This window comes from Heptranchias perlo, unplaced genomic scaffold (assembly GCF_035084215.1).
Source record: "Heptranchias perlo isolate sHepPer1 unplaced genomic scaffold, sHepPer1.hap1 HAP1_SCAFFOLD_56, whole genome shotgun sequence".
In the NCBI taxonomy this organism is placed as follows: domain Eukaryota; kingdom Metazoa; phylum Chordata; class Chondrichthyes; order Hexanchiformes; family Hexanchidae; genus Heptranchias; species Heptranchias perlo.
Genome location: NW_027139581.1, coordinates 3,363,033 through 3,387,502, shown reverse-complemented (window position 1 = coordinate 3,387,502; position 24,470 = coordinate 3,363,033). Strand labels below are relative to the sequence as shown.

Sequence of the window (24,470 nt, the reverse complement as noted above, 5' to 3'; positions counted from 1 at the left end):
GACAGTGCTGCTATCCCAAGAATCAATCTGGTGAAACTTCGCTGCACTCCCTCCATGCCAAGTATATCCTTTCTTCGGTAAGGAGGCCAAAACTGCACACAAACAGGTGTGGTCTCACCAAGGCCCTGAAAACTGCAGTGAGACATCTTTTCTCCTGTACTCAAATCCACTTGCAATGAAGGCCAACATACCATTTGCCTTCCTAACTGCTTGCTGCACCTGCATGCTTGCTTTCAGTGATTGGTGTACAAGGACACCCAGGTCCTTTTGTACATCAACGTTTCCCAATCTATCACAATTTAAATAATACTCTGCCTTTCTGTTTTTCCATCCGAAGTGGATAACTTCACATTTATCCACGTTATACTGCATCTGCCGTGTATTTGCCCACTCCATCAACTTGTCTAAATCGCCTTGAAGCCTCTTTGCATCATCCTCACAACTCACCATCCCACCTAGTTTGGTATCATCAGCAAACTTGGAAATATTACATTTGGTTGCCTCATCCAAATCAGGGGACCAAAGAACGGATCCCCGCGGTACCCCACTAGTTACCACCTGCAACCCCGAAAAAGATCCATTTATTCCTGCTCTCTGTTTCCTGTCTGTTAACCAATTTTCAATCCATGCCAGTATATTAACCCCAATCCCATGTGATTTAAGTTTGTACACGAACTTCTTATGTGGGAGTTTCTCAAAGGCCTTCTGAAAATCATAATACACCACATCCACTGGTTCCCTCTTATCTATCCTACCAGTTACACCCTCAAAAACCTCCAGTAGGTTTGTCAAACCAGATTTTCCTTTCATAAATCCATGTTGACTTTGTCGAATCCCATTGATATTTTCGAAGTGTCCTGTTATCACATCCTTTACAACAGACTCGAGCATTTTCCCTACTACTGATGTTAGGCTAACCGGTCTGTAGTTCCCTGTTTTCTCTCTCCCTCCTTTTCTAAATAGTGTGGTTACATTTGCCACCCTCCAATCTGCAGGCATTTCTCCAAAAACTATACAATTTTTGAAGATGACAACCAATGCTTCCACTATTTCCATAGCGAACTATTTTAATACTCTGGGATGCAGATTATCAGGCACTGGGGATTTGTCGGCTTTCAGTCCCATTAATTTCTCCAGCACTATTCTTTTACAAACACCAATTTCCTTCAACACTTCCTTCTCACTGGACCCTTGGTTCCCGAGCATATCTGGGAAGTTGTTTGTGTCCTCTTCCGTGAAGACAGAACCAAAGTATTTGTTTAATTGCTCTGCCATTTCCTTGTTCCCCATTATAAATTCTCCCGTTTCTGACTGTAAGGCACCTACATTTGTCTTCACTAATCTTTTTCTTTTTACATACTTGTAGAAGCTTTAACAGTTTGCTTTTATGTTGCTTGCAAGTTTACTCTCATGCTCTATTTTCCCCTTTTAATCTTTTTTGCTGAATTATGAACTGGTCCCAATCCTCAGACTTGAAACATTTTCTGGCAACTTTCTATGACTCCTCTTTGGATCTAAAATTATGCTTAATTTCTTTTGTTAGCCATGGTTGGGCCGCTTTTCCTTTTGTGTTTTTGCGCCAGAAAGGAACGTATAATTGATGCAGTTCATGCATTCATTCCTTAAATGTTAACCATTGCCTAACCACAATCATGGTAATCCCCAATCTATCACAGCCAACTCACTCCTCATTCTTCGTAGTTTCCTTTGTTTAGATTTAGGACCCTAGTTTCGATTGGACTATTTCACTTTCCATCTAAATGAAGAATTCTATCATGTTATGGCCATTCTTTCCAAAAGGACCACGCAAACAAGATCATTAATTAACCCTTTCTCATTGCACAATATCCAATTAGGGATAGCCTGTTCCCGAGTTGTCTCCTTAACGTACTGGTCTAAAAAACCATCTCAGACTCACTCCAGGAATTCATCCTCCACAGTATTATTACCAATTTGGTTTGGCCAAGTCAAGATGTAGATTAAAGTCACCCATGATTACTACAGTACCCTTGTAACATGCATCTCCCATTCCCTGTTTGATGCCATTCCCTATATTACCACTGGTGGTATTGATTCATGTTATCATGAAGAATCTTTTTTGTTTTCATTTTATTCCGTTTACCTTATTTTATGGACACTCCGCAAATGGCGGATGAAAATAAAATCAGCAATCATTTTGAGAGAATTGTTGTAACCTAGAGTTCAGGTTACATGAGCTGATGCCTGATTGCTGGACGCTTAACTTTCACATATTTATTGGTAAAAAATGGTCCTTGCCTGGGCACAGTTTGCACTCCAGGGATTTGAGCATAAAATCTCGCCTGACATTCCATTGCAGTGCTGAGATAGTGCTGCAATGTTGGAGATGCCGTCTTTCGGATGAGTCGTTAAACTGAGGACCTCATCGGTGGATGTAAAAGATCCCATGGTACTATTCGAAGAAGAGCAGTGGAGTTCTCCCCGATGTCCTGGCCAATATTTATCACTCAACCAACATCTAAACAGATTATCTCATCATGTTCTTCATTGCTGTTTATGGGAGCTTGCTGTGCTCAAATTGGCTGCCTGCATTACAACCGTGAGTACAGTTAAAAGTATTTCATTGATTGCAAAGCGCTTTGGGACAACGTGACACTGGGAAAGGCGCTATAGACATGCAAGACTTTCTATCTTTCTCATTCTGCATGGGGTCATTTGACTGAGATTATCTGATACACCCCTCTACCCATGATTCCTCTCTTGCTTTGTGCTTTTTGCATACTTAAATATTGTTTTTTAAAAATTTATATACGTGTAGATAGCCCACGTCTATTTTTCTGATTGGATGAATTTTGATGAAGAAGATTCTCCATGCCCGAAACGATAACCTTTGTTCTTTCAGATTTAGAATATTTTGCTTTTTGTTACAGTGCTGTGGGACTCTGTCCAGTTTACTGACACAGCAGAAGGGGTAAGAGTACAGGCTGATTTAATACAGAATACAGCAGGTCACTGGGAAAGTTACACACTGTACAGAGCAGCTGGTAAAACTCCTGCTGTAAATAAAGGGCAGGGTCAGTTACACAAGACTGAGTGACTTTATTGTGCAGCCTCCAGGTATCATATTTGCAACTGTCAAAATTAAACCCAAAACCTGTTCCCCCAGAACAGACATTAACTGGCTCGCCTGCTTCATCTGCTGCTGTTCTGCTTCTGCACTCACCCACTCCAAGCTGATTACAATGAGTTGTTTTATGATTATTTCGTGCTCTCTGTGTGTTAATCACATTCCTGTCTCTACCTTGCTGTTTTTTTTATCTGTCTGCCTTTCACTGGTTCTGTCTCTCTGTCAATATATTTATCTTTCTCAGTCTTCTTTCTGGCATTTTTCTCTCTTGTTACTTCACCCTCTTTTAATTTCTATCCCTGTATCACTGTTCCATTTCTACATTTTTTCTCTGTCACCCTTTGCTTCTCTCTTTATATCTCTATGTTTATGTCTTCCATCTTTATCTCTTCTTTCCATTTGCCTCGCTGTCCCTCTCGCTCGTTCTCTCCCCACTCTCTCTGTCTATCTGTCTTTTTCGCCTTCTCACCCCCTTTTCAACTCTTTCTCTCTCTTTCGCTCTGCCTTTCACTCTCTCTGTTCTGTCTCTCCTTTTCTTTATTTCTCTCTTCACTTTCTCCATTTCCTTCTTTTTTATGAATTCACAATCAACTTTAATTTCGTTGTTCGCAGACTACGTAAATGTATCATTAATTCTTGCAAATAAGTCCAACATTATCTTTTATACAAATGAAGAAAAAGTAACAGTAAAATTGGATTTTTTTTTCAACATAAAAATACCCATTTCTTCTGTTCAGATACATATATAGTAATTATATTCATAAACATATTTATTTACATAGCTGTCTCCGCAGTTCAGAATTAATTCATTGTGCAAAGTGTTTTGAGATGTGTTAATATAAAGGGCACTGTACAAATTGCGTTTTAATGAATTACATTTTCCATTTGTAGACCAGCAAATATCCGCCTCTTTCTTTTGTTGTCTCACTTTGTCTCTTTTGCAGTCTGTCTCTCTCCTGCACTGATTCTTTCTGTGTCTCCAGTTCTCTTTGTTTCACTTCTTTTGTCTCTATCGCCCTGTTTCAATCTCTCTTTGCAATTTTCCCTGTGTGCCTCTCACTTCCTGTCCACTTTCCTTCTGCACCTCTGAGTTTCTTTCTCCATTTGTCCACCTGTTTCTCTCAACTAGCTATCGCTGGTAAATTCCCTCTCTTTCTCTTAATCTGTGTTATTAATTTCCTGTCTCTGATTTCTAATGTATACATGCTCCTTTCCTGTTTGTGCTTTTTCTCCCTGTATTTCTTTCTCATTATATTTTTCTCCTTTCATGTTTTTCCATCTCTCTTGTCTTTTCTATTTATCTTCCTGTCCCCTCTCTGTTTCTGCCCTTTATTCTTTCTCCCTCTCTCCCTCTTTTCTGTTTATTTCTTTTTCTTCCTGATTGTCTCGAGATGTTTCTCCATCCAAATCTCTTACTCTGTTTCTTTCCGTCTTTCTTCAACTTGTTAACTGTCCTTTTCTCTCTGCCGCTTTCTGCTCTTCGGTCACTTTCACTTTCTTTTTCTCCACGTCTTCCTTTCTATCTCTTTCTTCACTAGGTCTTTCTCAATGATCTGCTTTTCTCTCTGTTTATGGCTCTAACTGTCTCTCATTTCCCCTTTCTATCTGCCTCTATATGTAAGTTTATCTCTATGTGTAACCCTGTCTCTTCCTCTCCATGCCTTTATCTATCTATCTATCTATCTATCTATCTATCTATCTATCTATCTATCTATCTATCTATCTATCTATCTATCTATCTATCTATCTATCTAACTATCTATCTATCTATCTAACTATCTATCGATCTATCTGTTTGTTGGTCTGTCTGTCTATCTCTCTCTGTCTATCTCTCCATTTATGTGGAGTGCACCCATTCTGATCAGGCCCACAGTAGCTACTTTCATTGACAGGTTTGCCCATTTTGCAGGGCGGCCATTTCGTTGAAGTCCAGTTGAGCTCTTTCGTGCCGCCTGTTGGAGCAACAATTCATGCGTTGTCTGCAGAGCGAATCACGCCTCAATGGGGCAGATTATCAATATAATGTAACATCAGAATCAGATGCAAGATTATTTCAGCGAATATAAAATGTACTTTCCATCCGGTGGGTAGTGCAGGGGGTGGAATATGAAATGGCTAGAAATAGTTATTGTGCTTGAAACCCTTCAGCCCTTTCTACGATTTAACGAATTTAACAATTAGATTGAGTGGGTATTTCACCGCGTTCTTCAGCTCCTCTCTGAATTTAGCCTGGGTCAGGACATAAATACACGTGTTTGTGCAGGAACTGAGAATCTGCAGCATTCGTGATGTGGCTTCTGTGATATAACGAGGGTCAGTGTAGGGATTATAATACCGAGTGTCTGAAATTCGCCGATAAATGTTATTTGCAACCTGGGTCACCCATAATAGGATAAAACTGCCCGATATACTGAAGAGTAAAATGATGGATTTATTTCGGTTCTCCATCTCTGGATCCTTCTGATTCTCTTCATTGCTGCGGCCCCGGAGTCCCCTGCGGACTCGACTGGCCACTAAAATACGTCTGACCGTCAGAACATTGAGCAGCAAAATCAGAAAGAACGGGACACAAGGGGTTAAAATGAGGTGAACGAACTCATATGCGGCCCACACTGGGGAAGTGCGGAAGTTCAGTTTAAAGACACAATACCGGGGAACATTATCAATTATAAGGTAAGGTTGATATATAAAGTACCAGGGAACACTCTCTAAACAGCCCAACACACTCACTGTTCCTATAACTACAGCCGCCGTTTTCTCGGTGCAATATTTTCTTTTAAGATTCTCACAACAAATGGCCACAAATCGATCAAAGGTGAAAGCGACTGTGAGCCAGACAGAAACCACTGTGGCTGCAGAACCCAAGAACATAATCGGACGACACACGGGAGTAATGAACAACAATGAATTGGGGAAATAACTTAGACCAACCCGTGTCAATATCAGATCAGTGATAACGACCAGGAGATCGGCCACTGCCATTCCCAGCAGGTAGCGACTGATACACTTGGAGAGCCCGCACTTTCCTCGGGACAGGATCACAATCGCCAACAAGTTAACTGTAAGAGAGAGAAAAGGAAGCAGAGAAATTACTGATCAGACCTGGAGCCAAAGCAGCAATTTGACAGGATCTGAGGTTAAATTTCCAGCTTTGTTGCTGCATCGAACGGTGGAAACTGATTCATTAACCTGGACAGCGCTTTCAGGCTGAGAGATGTTTATAAACTCAATTATCAATAACGAATTGTGAGAGCGATAAAGAAAGTGAATAAATGAGCACCGGATCCACTGGAAGGGCCGAGTGAGAGCGCAGTGCCGGTGGGGAAGAGAGAAGGAGTTTTACCGAGCGGGAATCCGGGTTAAAGCCGAATTTGGGCTCCAGATTGACGGGAAAGAGAGCGAAGGCCGGGAAGGTAAGGGGACAAGGGAGGTGCAGCTGGTTTGTTGCCCTGGGTTAAGAGAACCGACAGAGGCTGGCACAAAACGGGGAAAGGCCGAAAGCGGTGGCCGTGAGTTTGAGGCTTCGGATCGGATTGGAAGAGGCAGCTGGAGACAGAGGCAATGAGTGAGATTGGGAGGGAGACAAGGAAAAGGACATGTCGGAGCAGGAGGGGAGTTAGGAGCAGATTGTTTGAGAACGCGGATAAACTGAAGCAATGGATGAGGAGACAGAGGATTCAATGTGGTGGTTGGAGAGGCTGGGATTCACAGGGAGAGACTGCAGCAGAGTGTGAGAGGAAATCTAATCTATCGGTCCCACTAACACAATCCAACTAATACATTGAACGGTTCACTTCAGTGGTTATTGGTGTCAGGGAACAGCTGGTTGGATATAAAATGTGTTCATTAAATTTACTTTGCACATTCAATTAAAACTAAATTAAAATATATGAATTAAATCAACCACGTCCTTCAGTGAATTCTGCTGATTCTGAGTTTTTGAATACAGTATCCTAATAATTCATTAGGATCAAGAAATCACTAATTCTATTCTTTAAATACATTTGAATTATGTTTATTTATTCAGTCAGTGAATAAGGAAAAGTAACAATCACCAAAACAGACTGATGCCCTGATAACGATAAACACACCCAGCGAGAGTGCAATAAAACTCTCACAATCTGACAACTTCTTATTGACATCCTCAAGTCACATTTCCTCTTCATAATTGTACTGGAAGCTTCAACAGTTCATTCCGATGAATGATTCACCGCATGGCCGCTTTATCTCTGTCTCTCTCCCATTCTCTCTCTCTCTTTCTCTCTCTCTTCTCACGTTCGTTCTCCCCCTCCCTCTCGTTTTACGTCTCCGTCTCTGTCTCTATCGCTTCTCTATCTATTATTCTGCCATCTCTACTCTTTCTCAATGCCCCTTTTCACATCCGATTCAATCCTAACATCCTGCAGCGCATTCTGTTCCACGGATCCGATTCTCAGTGTCAGTTTGTTAAATTGTGAATCCTCTGTGGAATAGTTTAATGTTTCTACAGAAGATCCAAGTCTCCACCTGTACACCGACACTGTTAACTTCATCTGCAAATCATGGAAGAAACAGAATCAAATGTCTCTTCCAGACAGACCTCACAATAATTGAAATTCCTTCTCCTGTAATTATCGTTCACCTGACGAAGGAGGAAGCCTCCCAAAGCTTGTGAATTTAAAATAAAATTGCTGGACTATTACTTGGTGTTGTAAAATTGTTTACAATTGTAATTATAAAGTACACCATTAGATGGAGCTGTTGTTCAATTCACAAAACGCCAACATCACCGCTGCTGCAAAGAATCGACAGATAAATAGAAGGGCTCAGGATTCCAATGGATACAGTGCAAACTGATTTATCATACCCTCAAAACATTACATTTTACAATGAACTCATCCACCGTGACACAGAGAAGGAGATGTGAAAGACTCAGCAGCAAACTCAGTTCAGTAGCCAGAACTTTGGAGCTGCGCCAGATACACACAATGAAATAATATTTCATAAGAGTGAGAACCAATAAATACATTGAAATCCCAGTTAAGCTGAACCATGAAACTGGGGAGGGAGGACATTGCGCTGCCTCCTTGTAACACTGAGACCGTGAGCTGTCTCGTTATCAATCACTCAAAACACATTTTTGAAAAAAATCTGCAGGACACGTTCGTTCCACAACATGAAACTGTTCCGAGCTCCTGATGGTCTGATACCAGCTCTTAGCCCAGACACCTGATTCCAATACATTTAGTACAGAGAATAATTCAGTGACAATGCCAGGGTTGGACATAAAAAGTTCATTATAGATATAATGGAATTGCTACAAGACCGAAAGTTTACAATTGAAGAGATGCCATTATTGAACAGCACACTTAGTGCAGACAATTATCCAGTGACAAGGTCATGGTTGGATACACAAAGATCATTCCTGCTCAGTCCTGTAACTGAAAGAGCAGAGACTCCATCAGTCAACTGGTAGAACAGAACAGGCGACTGTGTGAGACATTCAGGGAGCAAACATATTTTGCTAAGTACAGCAGCACAGTTAACACCGATTTACACCATTAACAGCTGAGATAACAGCTTACCCGGCACTCCAATTACTGCAAGGGCAGGATAGTAAATATCTTCTATCTGATAAATTATTGGATATTCCATTTCTGTGAGAAGCAGTCACTTCCGTTGTTCTGGAAACCAGAAGTCCGGCAGGTACTCTGAGCTGATACATTCCAATGAACCCTGATTTATACAGGGGACAAGACTCCACTGACACGGTTATACTCGTGATCATTGCTATTAGTTACAGTCACTTAAACAAACACATTATATCTGCAGCTTTGACTCCGATATAAATAATGCGGTGGATTTAACACAAACATCTCAAAGTCCAGGACATTATCTTAATGAGACCTCTCTCAGGAATAAAGTTAAAATCTGTGCTCAGTCAGGACTGATCCAACAATAATGAGCGGCTTCATTTACAGTTTTCATATAATTGTATTGGACATATTAACTCTTAGCGATTCATTTATGATTTCTACCGATTTATCCGCAGTGTACATTAAATCCAGTGTCTCAACCAGGCCCGTTTCACTCTTTTCCTGCAGTTTCCCAGTTATAATATGAATTCTGAGTCTCTAACCCGAGGAGATTTAAAGGGCAGGTTGAGGATTGCAGCCTAGAAATGACTGTGGGTGATATTAAGGGACGGAGACTGAAAGTGCCCCATTGAGATTCCTCACTTATCGTAACTTTGACGTCGTATTCGACCCCGTGCTGAGCTTCTGACCCCATATCCTCTTGATCACAAAGACCGCCTACTTCCGGGTCCGGAATAACTCCCGTTCCACTCGCCCTGCCAATCTGCTACTAAAACCCTTACCATGCCTATCTACCCTCTCTGGCCTTTGTTCTCCTCTCCGGCATCTCCAAAAATTTCTACTCATCCAAAACTCTGCTGTCTGTAACCATTCCCTCACTAACTCCTTCACCAATCATCCAAGCCCTCACTGAGCTGCATTGGCTTCCAGTCTCCGAAGTATTTATTTATTTCTTTCTTAGAAACTTAAATACATAAGAGCCTCACCCCTCCCTATCTCTGCAACCGCCCCCAGCTTTACAGCCCCTCTCTCTTCTCCTCCACCCCTGGCTGCTTGTGTATCCACAGTCTCTTTGGCCTACTATTGGCAGCTTATTCTTAAGCCACAGCCACGCCCCAGAATGTGCTCCCTCACTCCCCCCATCTCCATTACTCACTTTCAGGTATCAGCTGTGATTCAGTGGGTGGAACTCTTGCCTCTGAGTTAGAAGTTGAGAAGGTTGTGGGTTCATAGATCCACTCCAGAGACTTGAACACAATATCTTCATTTCAGTGCTGTACTGAGGTAATGCTGCACTGTCACAGGTGCTGTCCTTCAGATGAGACGTTAAACCGAGGGCCAGTCTGTCCCCTCAAGTCGATGTACAAGATCCCATGGCACTATTCGAAGAAAAGCAGGGAAGTTCTCCACGGTGGTCTGGGCCAATATTTATGCCTCAACCAACATCACTAAAACCAGATGATCTATTCAATTTCACATTGCTGTTTGTGGGATCTTGCTGTGTGCAGTATGTCCGCTGTGTTTCTCACATTAAAGCAGTATTTCTTTGGTTGCAAAGCACTTTGGGACATACTGAGATTGTGAACTGCGCTGTATAAATGCAACTTTCTTTCTTTCTTTCTATCCATCTCTTGCTCCAAGCTTTTGTCCCTCTGCGAATATCCCCATCTTTGGCTAGGGACCATTTTTGTCTGATTATATCTCTGTGAAGCACCTTTAATTTCTGTCCATGCAAAAGGCGCTTTATCAATCCAGGTAGTTATTGTTATACTTTACCATCCTCCTCTGTCTTCATCCCACCATTGGTGGCCATTCCTTCACACAACTAAAACCAACCTGATCCCCTCCGTCTCTCGTTTTACACTCCCCTTAAACCCTCCTTGCCGAAAGATTTCATCATACCTCCTGATTCCGTTTGTGCCTGTTTTACTTCCAGCCCCTGTGAATCCCCTTGGGAATGTTTATTACATTAAAGGCGGTCTGTGAATGCAAGTTGTTGTTGATTTTTATTGGAATGTGATCATTAGTTGTCCACTGTATGAGCAAAAGTAATTACTGGGCTAATATTCTTGTACCAGAAAGAGATTTATGTAATAGGCGGATTTGATGAGATACATTAATTTCGGCAACTACTCGGAGAAATCTTTTTGTTAGAACAACATAAGTTGGTTTGTCTACAGACAACACATTGAAATAAGTTTGTCCCTTTGTGAGACAACCTTTAGGGAGTCTGCTATCTCAGATGAGACCAGCTACAGTGACTAAGATGATGATTTATTCGTTATTTGTCTTTTTTCTCTTTGGTTATAACTGATTTTACTGCACCCTGGCTGATGACAAGGATGAAGCTTTAATAGTTATTCTCTTCGGTTAGGGACTGTTTCACTTTTTGCCATCCAATCTGCGATATCACTGCTCCCTGGGGCTGATTGAGAAAGACCCCGTATGTTCTGACATTGTGTTGACTTGGTATGAAATTAGATTGTTGTTATTGGTACGGGAGGGAGAGAGAAATCCATTGGATACGTGTAGACCAGAGGTTCTAACCTTATTTGTGGAGAGACTCTTAGAATCCATCATTGGATCGAAAACAGTGGAGCAGGCTGCAGTGCTCGGGTTAAAAAAGGACTGTCCATGTGCCAAACCCCACTAAGTCCCACGGTTTGTCGAGATGATTTGGACTTAGACTGACGGAGGACAATCTCTAATTTTGCTGGGAAACAAAAGCAGGGTTTGGCAAAATATGAGGAAGACTATAACAACATTAAAGAACGATGTAGAAGGCTTGTCTGGATTGAGCAGACACGAGGAAGCTGCATTTTAATGCTAAGTGATACATATTTGAAGCAAATCAATGAATTTGTGTATACAGTTAATGAAAAGACGCCGAATGATGTTGAATAAAAGTGAGAATTAAGTACTTAAATGTGTAATTCCATGGAATTGTGACGGCAGCTCCATAAATGATAAACAAATGCAAACAGCATTTTGAATTTTATAAGTAGCTCAAACAGTACAAATATAAAGAAGCAATGACAAATTTGTACAAAACATGGGTTGGCCTACATTTCCAGAGTATTGTGTGCAGCTTTGTGCATCCCATTATAGAAACGACATTAAAGCCATAGAGAGCACAGTGCAGATTCACTCTAATGAAGCCCAGGAAGGGAAACTGTATTCGGGTTAGATATTGGAACTATTTCCACAGAAACAGAGAAGACTGGGGGAAACCAACGTAACGGGAAAGGAGGGTGAAGAATACTTAAAATGTGAACAGGAGAACTTTCTTAATCTGTATGTTTCTAGCCCAAAGAGGAAGGAAGCAGGGCTGGATCCAGTTCTATGGAATGAAGTAGGGCAGGTGGAGTGTGTTTCATTGGGAGAACATCTGGGAAATAGTGATCATAATATAGTTAGGATTAAATTAGTTACGGAAAGGGACAAATGAAAATCAGCTGTCAAAATACCCAATGGGAAGAGAGACAAGGTCAGTAGTTTCAGAAGGGATCGAGGACAGGTGCAAATTGTTGTTGTAACAAGCTGTTGCGGGGGTGGTGTCGACGCGATTAGACCCCACTTGTGTTGCTTGCCGTACCTCTAACTTTAATCACTCATGAGCATAGGAACAGAAGGAGGCCATTCAGACCCTCCAGCTTGTTCCGCCATTCTATTAGATGGTGGCTGATCTGGACCTCAACTCCACTTCCTCGCCTTTGTTCCGTCTCCTTTGATCCCCTCACCCAACAAAAATCTTATCAATCTCAGTCTTTAAAGCTTCAATTGACCCCCAGCATCCACAGCCTTTTCGGGGAGACGGTTCCAGATTTCTACTGCTCTTTGTGTGAAGAAATGCTTTCTGACATCTCCCTTGAACAGTTTAGTTATAATTTTAAGATTAGCCCCCTTGCTCTGGAATCCCCCACCAGAGGAAATAGTTTCTCCGTATCTCCCCTATCTAATCCCCCGATCATTTTAAACGCCTCGATCAGTTTTCCGCACAAGCCTCCAAACTTTAGGGAATACAAGCCAATTTTATGCAACCTGTCCTTATAATGCAGCGATTTAAGCCCCCGTATCATTCTGGTGAATCTGCGCTGCTCCCCCTCCAAGGCCAATATATCCTTCCTGAGGTTCGGTGCCCAGAACTGAAGACAGTCTCCTGATGGGGTCTGACCAGAGCTCCAAACAATTGAAGCATAATTTCCACCCCTTTGTATTCCAGCCCTCTTGAGATAAAGGCCAACAGCCCAATGGGCTTTTGATTAATTTTCGTGAATTGTGTACTTGAACCCCTAAATCTCTCTGCTCATCCACGGTTCCTAATCTCTCCCCATTAAGAAAATATTCTCCTTTGTTTTTCTCTGACCCAAAGCGAATGGTCTCACACTTGCCCACATTAAACATCAATTCTGCCCCAGTTTTGCCCACTCACTTAGTCTGTCTGTTTCCCTGGTTTCTAGTTTCTGAACAGGATCAGATTCTGTTTTCAGTACAAAGTAGTAAGGAATAAAACCTCCCCTTTTATTTGACCTGGGGATCGAGGGATATGGAGCTAAGGCGGGGAAATGGAGTGAGATACAGATCGGCAAAGATTTAATAAAGTGGCGGGAAAGGCTCGAGCTGTTGAATGGCCTCCTCCTGTTTCTGTGTAACAGGCTTGAGAGGCAGAGTGGACTCCTCCTGTTCCTGTATAACAAGTTGAAGGGGATTAATGGGCATCCTCCTGTTCCTGTGTAACAGGGAAGGGGTCTGACGAGGCTTCCGACTGTTCCTTTGTAACTGATACGAGGGGCTGAATCATGGAAACATAGAAAGTTACAGCACAGAAGGAGGCCATTCGGCCCATCTTGTCCGTGCCGGCCGAAAAAGAGCTATCTAGCTTAATCCCAATTTCCAGCACTTGGTCTATAGCCGTGTAGGTTACGGCACTTCAAGTGCAAATCCAAGTAATTTTTCAATGAGTTGAGGATTTCTGCCTCTCCCCCCCTTTCAGGCATCGAGTTCCAGACCCCACCAACCTCTGGGTGAAAAAGATTCTTCTCAGCTCCCCTCTAATCCTTCTACCAATCACTTGAAATCTATGTCCCCTGGTCAATTACACTTCTGCTAAGGATAATAGGTCCTCCCGATCCACTCTATCTAGTCCAGCCATAATTTTAAACACCTCAATTAAATCTCCCCTCAGACTCCTTTGTTCCAAAGAAAACTGCCCCAGCCTATCCAATCTTTCCTCATAGCTGAAATTCTCCAGAAGTGGCAACATCCTCGTAAATCTCCTCTGAACTCTTTCGAGTGCAATCACGTCGTTCCTGTAACGTGGTGGCCAGAACTGTACGCAGCACTCAAGCTGTGGCCTGACCAATGTTTTATACAGTTCTGGCATAAACTCCCTGTTCTTCAATTCTATTCCTTGGCTAATAAAGGAAAGTATTCCATATGCCTTTTTAACCACCTTATCTACCTATCCTGCTACTTCAGGGGTCTGTGGCCATGCACTCCAAGGTCCCTTTGTTCCCCTAAACCTCTCAGTATCCTCCCATTTATTGTGTACTCCCTTGCCTTGTCTGTCCCGAAATGCATTACCTCACACTTCTGTAGATTGAATTCCATTTGCCACTTTTCTCCCCCTCTGACCAGTCCATTGATATCTTCCTGCGGTCTACAGCTTTCCTCCTCACTATCAACAACACGGTCAATTTTTATATCATCTGCAAACTTCTTGACCTAAGGCGCTTCGCAGATGCATAATCAGATATAAATGGACACTGAACTACAGAATGAGGTATTATGAGGATCGGCCGAAAGCTTGGGCGAAGAGGGGGTTTCCGAGGAGGGTCTTGAAGGAGGTGGAGCGGTTTTGGGAGGGAATTCCACAGCTTGGGGCCTTGAAGGCTGGAGGCACGACCGCCAATGGTTGGAAGAAAAGTGTGGGGGTGGATAAGACGCCAGAATTGCAGGAGCGCAGAGATCTCAGGTGGTTGTAGGGCTGGAGGAGGTTCCAGAGATAGGGAGGAGTGAGGCCATGGAGGGTTTTAAAGACGAGGATGAGGATTTTAAATTGGATGCGTTGGGGAACTGGGAAACAATGTGGGACAGCGAGAACAGTGGTGATGGGTGAGCGGGACTTCCTCTGTGTATTCCAAAGCAGACATGTTCATTGTGATTTTTTAATGTTTTTTGTTTACTAACATGGTTAAACAGACATGTAATAATCAAGATCGCTGATTTACAGTTTGCATTCCAATATGCTCAGAATCATCAAATTTGAGCCGAAGAATATCACTAACAATGTGATTGTACCACATTTGGAATGGGAAACGCCGACGTAACTTGGCACGATGCAGTTACACTCTCTTGCCAGTGAAGGCGCTGCAGTGCCACTGCTGGTGGGTGGGTGCAATTGCAGCGTGACAAGTTTACAGAGGCGGTTCCCATTTTAAAAGCGGCCTTGTGGTTTAAAGAACATAAAAATTCCAAAAGGAAAGAAAGACCAAGGTCCATCTAGTTGACCTTCTACCATTCTGGGTAGTCGCATGATGCAATGTTAATGGAGTTGTTAACTAAACATGAAAATCAATCTCTATAAATTAATCAACATCAGACCCAGGCATGAGGGGAGGGAAACCCCAGTGGTGGAGAGCTTTCGGAACCCAAGGTCCAAAGTCACCTGTTCCTCTCAACCATGTTACACTTACCACATGTCATGTCCCATATTACTCGTATATTTGATCCTATATTTTCTTTATGACTATACCAGTTGTCCACCAGAAACGTTCAAGTTTGCGTCCACTGGACCTAAGGGAGTGGTGACGGGGGCCGTACCAGGGGGCGCGACTCGGGTGAGAGAGAATAATGGTTTTAATGGGGACAAGGGCATCAAAGGTGGAGGTGAGGGTGTGATTGGAGGGGCAAAGGCTAGACAGTTGTGAATTTGGAAATGCCGTTGTAAATGATTTGAGGGAGAGTTTGTTCCAGGGACGAACACAGAAAGAAGTGCAGTTGGGAGGGGGGAGGGCGATACAGTTGGAGAGGGATACAACTTCGTCGTCAGAGATGGCCGTATCCGTGATTGACACGATAGGAGAAGAGAGGTCACGTGAGCTGGCAAGGTCGAGGCGGTGGCTATGAAATTGAATGGGGAATTTATATGGAGGGTGAGCGACCTTATGGTAAAGGATTGGTTAGTTAACAGGATACAGAGAGTAGACAAAAATGGGTCATTTTCAGGTTAGCAAGTTACAAGGAGTGGAGTGCCAGAGGGATCAGTGCTTGGGTCTCAACTATTTACAATCTATATCAATGAATTGGATGAAGGGACCGAATGTGTAGTTGCTAAATTTGCTTATGAAATAAAGGTAGGTAGGAAAGTAAGTTGTGAAGGGGAGATAAGGTGTCTACAAAGGGATATAAATAGGTTAATTATGTTGAGTGGGCAAAAATCTGGCAGATGGTGTATAATGTGGGAAAATGTGAACTTGTCCACTTTGGCAAGAGGAATAGAAAAGCAGCACATTATTTAAATTGAGAGAGATTGCAGAACTCTGAGGTACAGAGGGATCTGGGTGTCCGAGTACAAGAATCACAGAAAGTCAGTATGCAGGTACAGCAAGTGATTAGGAAGGCAAATGGAATGATGTCATTTATTGCAAGGAGAATGGAAAATAAAAGTGGAGATGCTTTGCTACAGTTGCACAGGCATTGGTGAGACCACATCTAGAATACTGTGTGCAGTTTTGGTCTCCTTATTTAAGAAAGGACATAATTACTTTGGAGGCGGTTCAGAGAAGGTTCACTCGACTGATTCCTGGGATGAGGGGGTTATCTTATGAGGATAGGTTGGACAAGTTGGGCCTGTATACACTGGAGTTTAGAAGACTGAGAGGTGATCTCATTGAAACACAGAAGATCATGAGAGGACTGGAATGGGCAGCTGCTGAGAGGATGTTTCCCCTTGTGGGAGAGACTAGAGAGACTAGGACCACAGTTCAAAAATAAGGGGTCTCCAATTTAAGATGGAGATGAGGAGATTTTTTTTCTTTCAGAGGGTCGTGAGTCTGTGGAACTCCCTTCCCCAGAGAGCGGGGGAGGCAGGGTCATTGAATATTTTTAAGGCTGAGTGAGATAGATTCCTGATTATCAAGGGAGTCAAATGTTATTGTAGGCAGACGGGAAAGTGGGGTTGAGGTCACAATCAGATCAGCCATGATCTTATCAAATGGCAGATCAGGCTCGAGGGGCCGAATGTCCTCTTCCGAGTGAGGAATATGCCGCGCCATGAGGTTACAGATTGTGCTGGAATATAATTCTGCTGCTGCTGCTGACGGCCCCCAGCAACTCATGGATTCCCAGTTCGTATGTTCATATGAGAGATTAAGGGAGGATAGGAGGGCAGTGAACTCAGAGAAGAGAGAGAATGATGAGTTGAGATGGAGATTGAAATCACCGAGGATGAGAAGTCGCTCGGTGCAGAGGCTGAGGGAGGAAAGCAGTGAAGATATCTCGGTGAGAAACTTGGCGTGGGATTTGCGTGGCTGTGGAGAACGAGGATTTTATAGGAGAGGTGAGAGGAGCGGAACAACGTGAGATGCTCAAATGAGGAGAAGGTGCCAGTGGAGTAGGGGGTCAGACATTGGAGTGATTTGGTGATAAGATGCACACCGCCACCGCGGCAGTCTGGGCGGGTCAAGTGATAGATATAACCAGGCGTCAGGCTCAATTAAGGGGGAAAGTGTCATCACCGGTCAGCCAGGTTTCTGTCAAGGCCATGATATCGATGCAATCATCCACAGTAAGATCATGGATCGCAAGGGCTTTGATCACAAGTGAACGGACATTCTGGAGGGAGATGCGGAGAGGGGCGGCGATAGCTGATCCACTGGTAGAATCGACAGTGTCAGCGCTGGGAGGGGTGAGTGGGACAGGAAGGGTAGCCCACAGCGGATACGTTGGGTTGGAAGGTCAGTGAGAGAGTCGGAAGGGGCAGTTGGGGTTGCTGCTCATAAGGAGGTCGCGACGAGTGTTTCAATGGGCCATTCAGAGGATGTCAAGAGAGGCACAGAAGGAAGCTGTGGGATTATCTAAGAGGGAGTCAAGCCTGGGATGGCGGTAGGAGAGTAGGAAGGTGGAGGAGTGTTGAAAGGTTGGGATAGGAATTGGGGGGCAGAGTACCCGAGAGGGCAGAAATGAAAGGAGGCATGACGACAGGAGGGAGGGGCCGAGGAGGGGTAAAGAGAAAAGAAGAAAAAAGGGGAAATAGATGCGATGGGCTCGGGTCTGGAGCGGCAGCAAAATCATACACGTGAATGGACACAGGGAAACTCAGGTTGCATAGGCGCGGTTACAGAGTAAGATTGGGATAGAAATGTCCTGGTAATAAACAGGGAATAGAGGAGACAATAGGAGGGAGAACAAAGTTATAGTCAGTGATCCCGTGGTGGGATAAAGATGACGGAGATAGGGTGGAGTCAGCTTGGAGCATCAACGAACTGATGTCCTGGTTCGGAGACAGGTGTGGAGGGAGAGAGAATCCAGAAGCTGTTTGAAGTATCAGAGAACGCACTGCTGGAGGTATTTCCGTGAGAATGAAGAGCCCGGATGTGTGCAGAATCGATGGCGGGGCAGAAAAACGGTGTCGAAGTTGGAGGTCATTGTAAGATCCAGAAGCGGTGGAGAGATGGACTACGGCCCAGGAGAGTGAATTTCTGGCCAGGAATTCTCACTTCAGTAAAATAAAACTGAAAAACCAGTCGGACTGAAAAACCAGCAGAGCTGTTGGGGGGGATGACTTATCAGGGGAAGGCAGCAGCAGCCATCTTCCTGGCACCACGGGTAGCTCTGCTGCACAGGCTGGGAGGAAAAAGAGTGGCAGAGCTATAGTGATAGGGGACTCAATTGTAAGGGGAATAGACAGGCGTTTCTGCGGCCGCAACCGAGACTCCAGGATGGTGTGTTGCCTCCCTGGTGCAAGGATCAAGGATGTCTCGGAGCGGCTACAGAACATTTTGGAGGGGGAGGGCGAACAGCCAGCTGTCGTGGTGCACATAGGCACCAACGATATAGGTAAAAAAGGGGATGAGGTCCTAAAAGCAGAATATAGGGAGTTAGGAGGTAAATTAAAAAAATAGGACCTCAAAGGTAGTAATCTCAGGATTGCTGCCAGTGCCACGTGCTAGTCAGAGTAGAAATAGGAGGATATTTCAAATGAATACGTGGCTAGAGGAATGGTGCAAGGGGGAGGGATTCAAATTCCTGGGACACTGGAAACGGTTCTGGGGGAGGTGGGACCAGTACAAACCGGATGGTCTGCACCTGGGCAGGGCCGGGACTGCTGTCCTAGGAGGAGTGTTTGCTAGTGCTGTTGGGGAGGGTTTAAACTAAAGTGGCAGGGGGTTGGGAACCTGAGCAGGGAGAGAGAGGAAAGCGTAACAGGAAGGGACAGAAGGTATGGAGTAATAGGTAAAGTGTTAAAAAAGGAAAAAGCAGGAACTAAGCGTCAGAAAACAGATTTGAAAGTTCTTTATCTGAATGCACGTAGCATTCGTAATAAAATGGACGAGTTAACGGCACAAATAACTACGTATGGGTATGATCTTGTGGCCATTACAGAAACATGGCTGCAGGGTGACAACGACTGGGAATTAAATATGCCAGGGTATTTAACAATCAGGAAGGACAGGCAGGAAGGAAGGGGAGGTGGGGTGGCTATGTTAATAAAGGAAGGAATCACTGTAATACAGAGAAATGATATTGGGACAAAGCATCAAGATAATGAAACAGTTTGGGTGGAGATAAGGAATAATAAGGGAAAAAAAAACATTAGTGGGCGTAGTATATAGGCCTCCTAATAGTTGCAACTCTGCTGGAAGAAGTATTAATCAGGAGATAGTCGGGGCATGTAATAAGGGAACAGCCATAATTATGGGGGATTTTAATTATCATATTAACTGGACAAATCAAATTGGGCAGAGCAGCCTTGAGGACGAGTTCATTGAGTGCATCAGGGATGGATTTCTTGAGCAGTATGTAACTGATCCTACAAGGGGGCAGGCAACCTTGGACCTGGTCCTGTGTAATGAGTGAGGATTAATTAATAATGTCCGAGTTAAGGATCCCCTTGGAACGAGCGACCACAACATGGTTGAATTCCATATCCAATTAGAGGGTGAGAAGGTTGATTCTCAAACAAGCGTACTGAGCTTGAATAAAGGAGACTATGATGGTATGAGAGCGGAATTGATTAAAGTGGACTGGGAAAATAGATTAAAGGGTAAGACGGTACATGAGCAGTGGTGTTCATTTAGGGAGTTATTTTACAACTTTCAAAATAAATATATTCCACTGAGGAAAAAAGGGTGTAAAAGAAATGACAGCCATCCGTGGCTAAGTAAAGAAATCAAGGATAGTATCCGACTAAAAACAAGGACAGAAAAGGTAGCCAAACTTAGTGGGAGGATAGAAGATTGGGAATTCTTCAAAAGACAGCAAAAAGTAACTAAAGGATTGATTAAGAAAGGGAAGTTAGATTATGAAAAGAAATTAGCAAAAAATATAAAAACAGATAGCAAGAGTTTCGAAAGTTATATAAAAAGAAAAAGGGTGGCTAAGGCAAACATAGGTCCCTTAGAGGATGAGACCGGGAAATTAATGGTGGGAAAAATGGAGATGGCAAAAATGCTGAACAAATATTTTGTTTCAGTCTTTACAGTAGAGGACACTAAGAATATCCCAACACTGGACAAACAGGGGACTCTCGGGGGGGAGGAGCTAAATACGATTAAAATCACTCAGGAGATGGTACTCAGTAAAATAATGGGACTCAAGGCGGATAAATCCCCTGGACCTGATGGCTTCCATCCTAGGGTCTTGAGGGAAGTGGCAGTAGGGATTGTGGATGCTTTGGTGATAGTTTTCCAAAATTCCCTGGACTCAGGAGAGGTCCCGGCAGATTGGAAAACTGCTAATGTAACACCGTTATTTAAAAAGGGTAGTAGGCAGAAGGCTGGAAATTATAGGCCAGTTAGCTTAACATCTGTGGTGGGTAAAATTTTGGAGTCTATTATTAAGGAGACAGTAACGGAACATTTAGATAAGCATAATTTAATAGGACAAAGTCAGCATGGCTTTATGAAGGGGAAGTCATGTCTGACAAATTTGCTTGAGTTCTTCGAGGATATAACGTACAGGGTGGATAAAGGGGTACCAGTGGACATAGTGTATTTAGACTTCCAGAAGGCATTCGACAAGGTGCCACATAAAAGATTATTACTTAAGATAAAAAATCACGGGATTGGGGGTAATATTCTGGCATGGGTGGAGGATTGGTTATCGAACAGGAAGCAGAGAGTTGGGATAAATGGTTCATTTTCGGACTGGCAACCAGTAACCAGTGGTGTTCCACAGGGGTCGGTGCTGGGTCCCCAACTCTTTACAATCTATATTAACGATTTGGAGGAGGGGACCGAGTGCAACATATCAAAATTTGCAGATGATACAAAGATGGGAGGGAAAGTAGAGAGTGAGGAGGACATAAAAAACCTGCAAGGGGATATAGACAGGCTGGGTGAGTGGGCGGAGATTTGGCAGATGCAATATAATATTGGAAAATGTGAGGTTATGCACTTTGGCAAGAAAAATCAGAGAGCAAGTTATTTTCTTAATGGCGAGAGACTGGAAAGTACTGCAGTACAAAGGGATCTGGGGGTCCTAGTGCAAGAAAATCAAAAAGTTGGTATGCAGGTGCAGCAGGTGATCAAGAAAGCCAACGGAATGTTGGCTTTTATTGCTAGGGGGATAGAATATAAAAACAAGGAGGTATTGCTGCAGTTATATAAGGTATTGGTGAGACCGCACCTGGAATACTGCATACAGTTTTGGTGTCCATACTTAAGAAAAGACATACTTGCTCTCGAGGCAGTACAAAGAAGGTTCACTCGGTTAATCCCGGGGATGAGGGGGCGGACATATGAGGAGAGGTTGAGTAGATTGGGACTCTACTCATTGGAGTTCAGAAGAATGAGAGGCGATCTTATTGAACCATATAAGATTGTGAAGGGTCTTGATCGGGTGGATGCAGTAAGGATGTTCCCAAAGATGGGTGAAACTAGAACTAGGGGGCATAATCTTAGAATAAGGGGCTGCTCTTTCAAAACTGAGATGAGGAGAAACTTCTTCACTCAGAGGGTGGTCGGTCTGTGGAATTTGCTGCCCCAGGAAGCTGTGGAAGCTACATCATTAGATAAATTTAAAACAGAAATAGACAGTTTCCTCGAAGTAAAGGGAATTAGGGGTTATGGGGAGCGGGCAGGAAATTGGACATGAAGCTGAGTTCGGATCGGTCAATGCCCTGTGGGTGGCGGAGAGGGCCCAGGGGCTATGTGGCCGGGTCCTGCTCCGACTTCTTGTGTTCTTTAGATTTGTGGTTGGGATCAGATCAGCCATGATCTTATTGAATGGCGGAGCAGGCTCGAGGGGCCGATTGGCCTACTCCTGCTCCAATTTCTTATGTTCTTATGTTCTTATGTTCAATGGGACAGTCATCAGCTCAGCAGATAACAGCTGTGGTGGGGGTTGGGCTGTGGGCTAGACAAAGTTACCTGAAAACTTAAGCAACTGAATAGCAGATCAGAGTCACAGCAGCTGAGTCTTGGAGTGTAGTCCAGTGGAGATGCGTCGTCTTGACGGCAGAGAAGTCCATGAATTTGGAATCCAAATTTGAGCAAAGATCCAGCGCTCAGTGATGAAAACAAAGAGCAGGCATGGTCGGGGGATGGGCAGTGGGCCCAGGTAACTTTAAACTTGCAGCTTGAACTTGTCGTTAGGGCTAAAGTGCACCCACTATTGGAGCCAAAGGAACTTAAACAGTGGAAGAGAGGAGATTGGGGGAGAAAGGGCAAAGGATGGCAACGGATGGCCAAGGATAGAGCGACAGAGCAAAGGAGCTCCCCAGGGAGCAGCCAGACCTGGGCAGGATCTTAGCCTCAAGAATGTCCGGGTAATAGAGGAATAGGTGATCAATGTATCTTTACCCTACCCCAAGTATTTGGTGAATGGGACAGAAATCCAGGCACCACAGTCACAAGGATTTATCGGCAGTTTCAGACTTGCTTCCCTTTGGTTTAAACTTCCCATCGAGGCTACTGCACGGAGTCACAGACAATGCCTCGCGCCTCTTTGTGGAAGGCGGCAGACATTTGTATTCCTGGTAAATGTGGAGGAAGATCGTTTAAAATGGGATGAATCTGTCCGTCAGACTCATCTTCGTGGACACAGGAGGGCGGCTGGAGGGCGCTGACCAATGAGGGGAGAATACTGGGCGGTCAGTGTGTGTCCCATTTCAAAGACAATCGTTCGTTCAAGAGGAAAACCATTCGCCAGGGTTAAAATAAGTTTCCATTGTTGGAAAATAACTGTGGTTCTATATGCGTTTTAGCATTAAACAATGATAATATGGCTATTACATTCATCATGGGTAAGCGGAGTTCGCTTCGGAACATCGGAACATGAGGAGGCCATTCAGCCCCTCGAGCCTCTATTTTTTTTGTTTTCCATTATTTATCCAATTCCCTTTTGAGAGTTACTATTCAATCTACTTTCACCATCCTTTCAGGCCGTGCATTCCACATCATTACAAAGATCTGCATTAAAACAATGTTTCTTCATGTCGCCCCTGGCTCTTTTACCAATTACCTTAAATCTGTGCCCTCTCGTTACCCACTCATCTGCCGATGGATTCAGTTTCTCCTTATTTACTCTATCAGAACTCTTCATGATTTTGAATACCTCTATCAAATCTCCCCTTAACCTTCTCGGCTCCAAGGAGAACAATCCCAGCTTCTCCAGTCTTTCCACATAACTGAAGTCCCTCATCCCTGGTACCATTTTAGTAAATCTCTTCTGCACCCTCTCTAAGTCCTTCACATCCTTCCTCCTGTGTGGTGCACAGAATTTAACACAATTGTCCAGCTGAGGCTAAACCAATGTTTTATAAGAGTTCAGCTTAACTTCCTTGCTTTTGTACTCTATGCCTCTATTAATAAAGATGTGGAGATGCCGGTGATGGACTGAGGTTGACAATTGTAAACAATTTTACAACACCAAGTTATAGTCCAGCAATTTTATTTTAAATTCACAAGCTTTCGGAGATTTCCTCCTTCCTCAGGCAAATGTTTCAAGAGCTCCTTGAAGCCTACGCATTTATACATATAGAACAATACATGGTGTTTACAGACTGCCCCTGCAACTGCCCGTTGCCAAGGCAATCACCGTGTTCAGACAGAGAGGTGTCACCTGCAGAACCCCCGAATACACATTCAACAAAAAAACAAACAGGGAAAAAAAACAGAGAAAAAAAACAGAGAGAGGCAGAAACAACCGGAAGGCAGAGAGAGCCAGCAAATGACCCATTATATTAAAAACAGATAACATTTGTTCGCTGGAACAGCCATGGGGACCAAATTCGCACCCCAATACGCCAACATTTTCATGCACAAGTTCGAGCAGGACTTCTTCACTGCACAAGACCTCCAACCAACACTATACACCAGATACATCGACGACATTTTCTTTCTATGGACCCACGGCAAGGAATCACTAAAGAGACTACACGATAACATCAACAAGTTCCATCCCACCATCAAGCTCACCATGGACTACTCCTCAGAATCAGTTTCTTTCTTGGACACACGAATCTCCATCAAAGACGGGCACCTCAGCACCTCACTCTACCGCAAGCCCACGGACAACCTCACGATGCTCCACTTTTCCAGCTTCCACCCTAACCACGTCAAAGA

General features: G+C 43.6%; 1 protein-coding gene across 1 annotated transcript; it reads right to left on the bottom strand.

The window, feature by feature from the left end:
- Positions 1-5,260: 5,260 nt before the first annotated feature.
- Positions 5,261-8,740, bottom strand: LOC137315759 (FMRFamide receptor-like). The gene is made up of 3 exons (XM_067980252.1): positions 8,664-8,740; positions 8,556-8,575; positions 5,261-6,198 (listed from the first exon to the last, which is right to left on the bottom strand). Exons 1-3 carry the CDS (start codon positions 8,738-8,740, stop codon positions 5,261-5,263), a joined length of 1,035 nt encoding a protein of 344 aa, XP_067836353.1.
- Positions 8,741-24,470: the final 15,730 nt, after the last annotated feature.

Excerpts from the sequence above, each read along its gene's own strand:
- LOC137315759 (XM_067980252.1), bottom strand. The coding sequence starts at position 8,740 with ATGGAATATCCAATAATTTATCAGATAGAAGATATTTACTATCCTGCC. Across the intron at positions 8,576-8,663 it reads ATTGGAGTGCCGGGTAAGCT|TCGCCTGTTCTGTTCTACCA; the intron begins GTTATCTCAGCT and ends TGTCTCACACAG. Across the intron at positions 6,199-8,555 it reads TCGCCTGTTCTGTTCTACCA|TAATTTCTCTGCTTCCTTTT; the intron begins GTTGACTGATGG and ends AGGTCTGATCAG.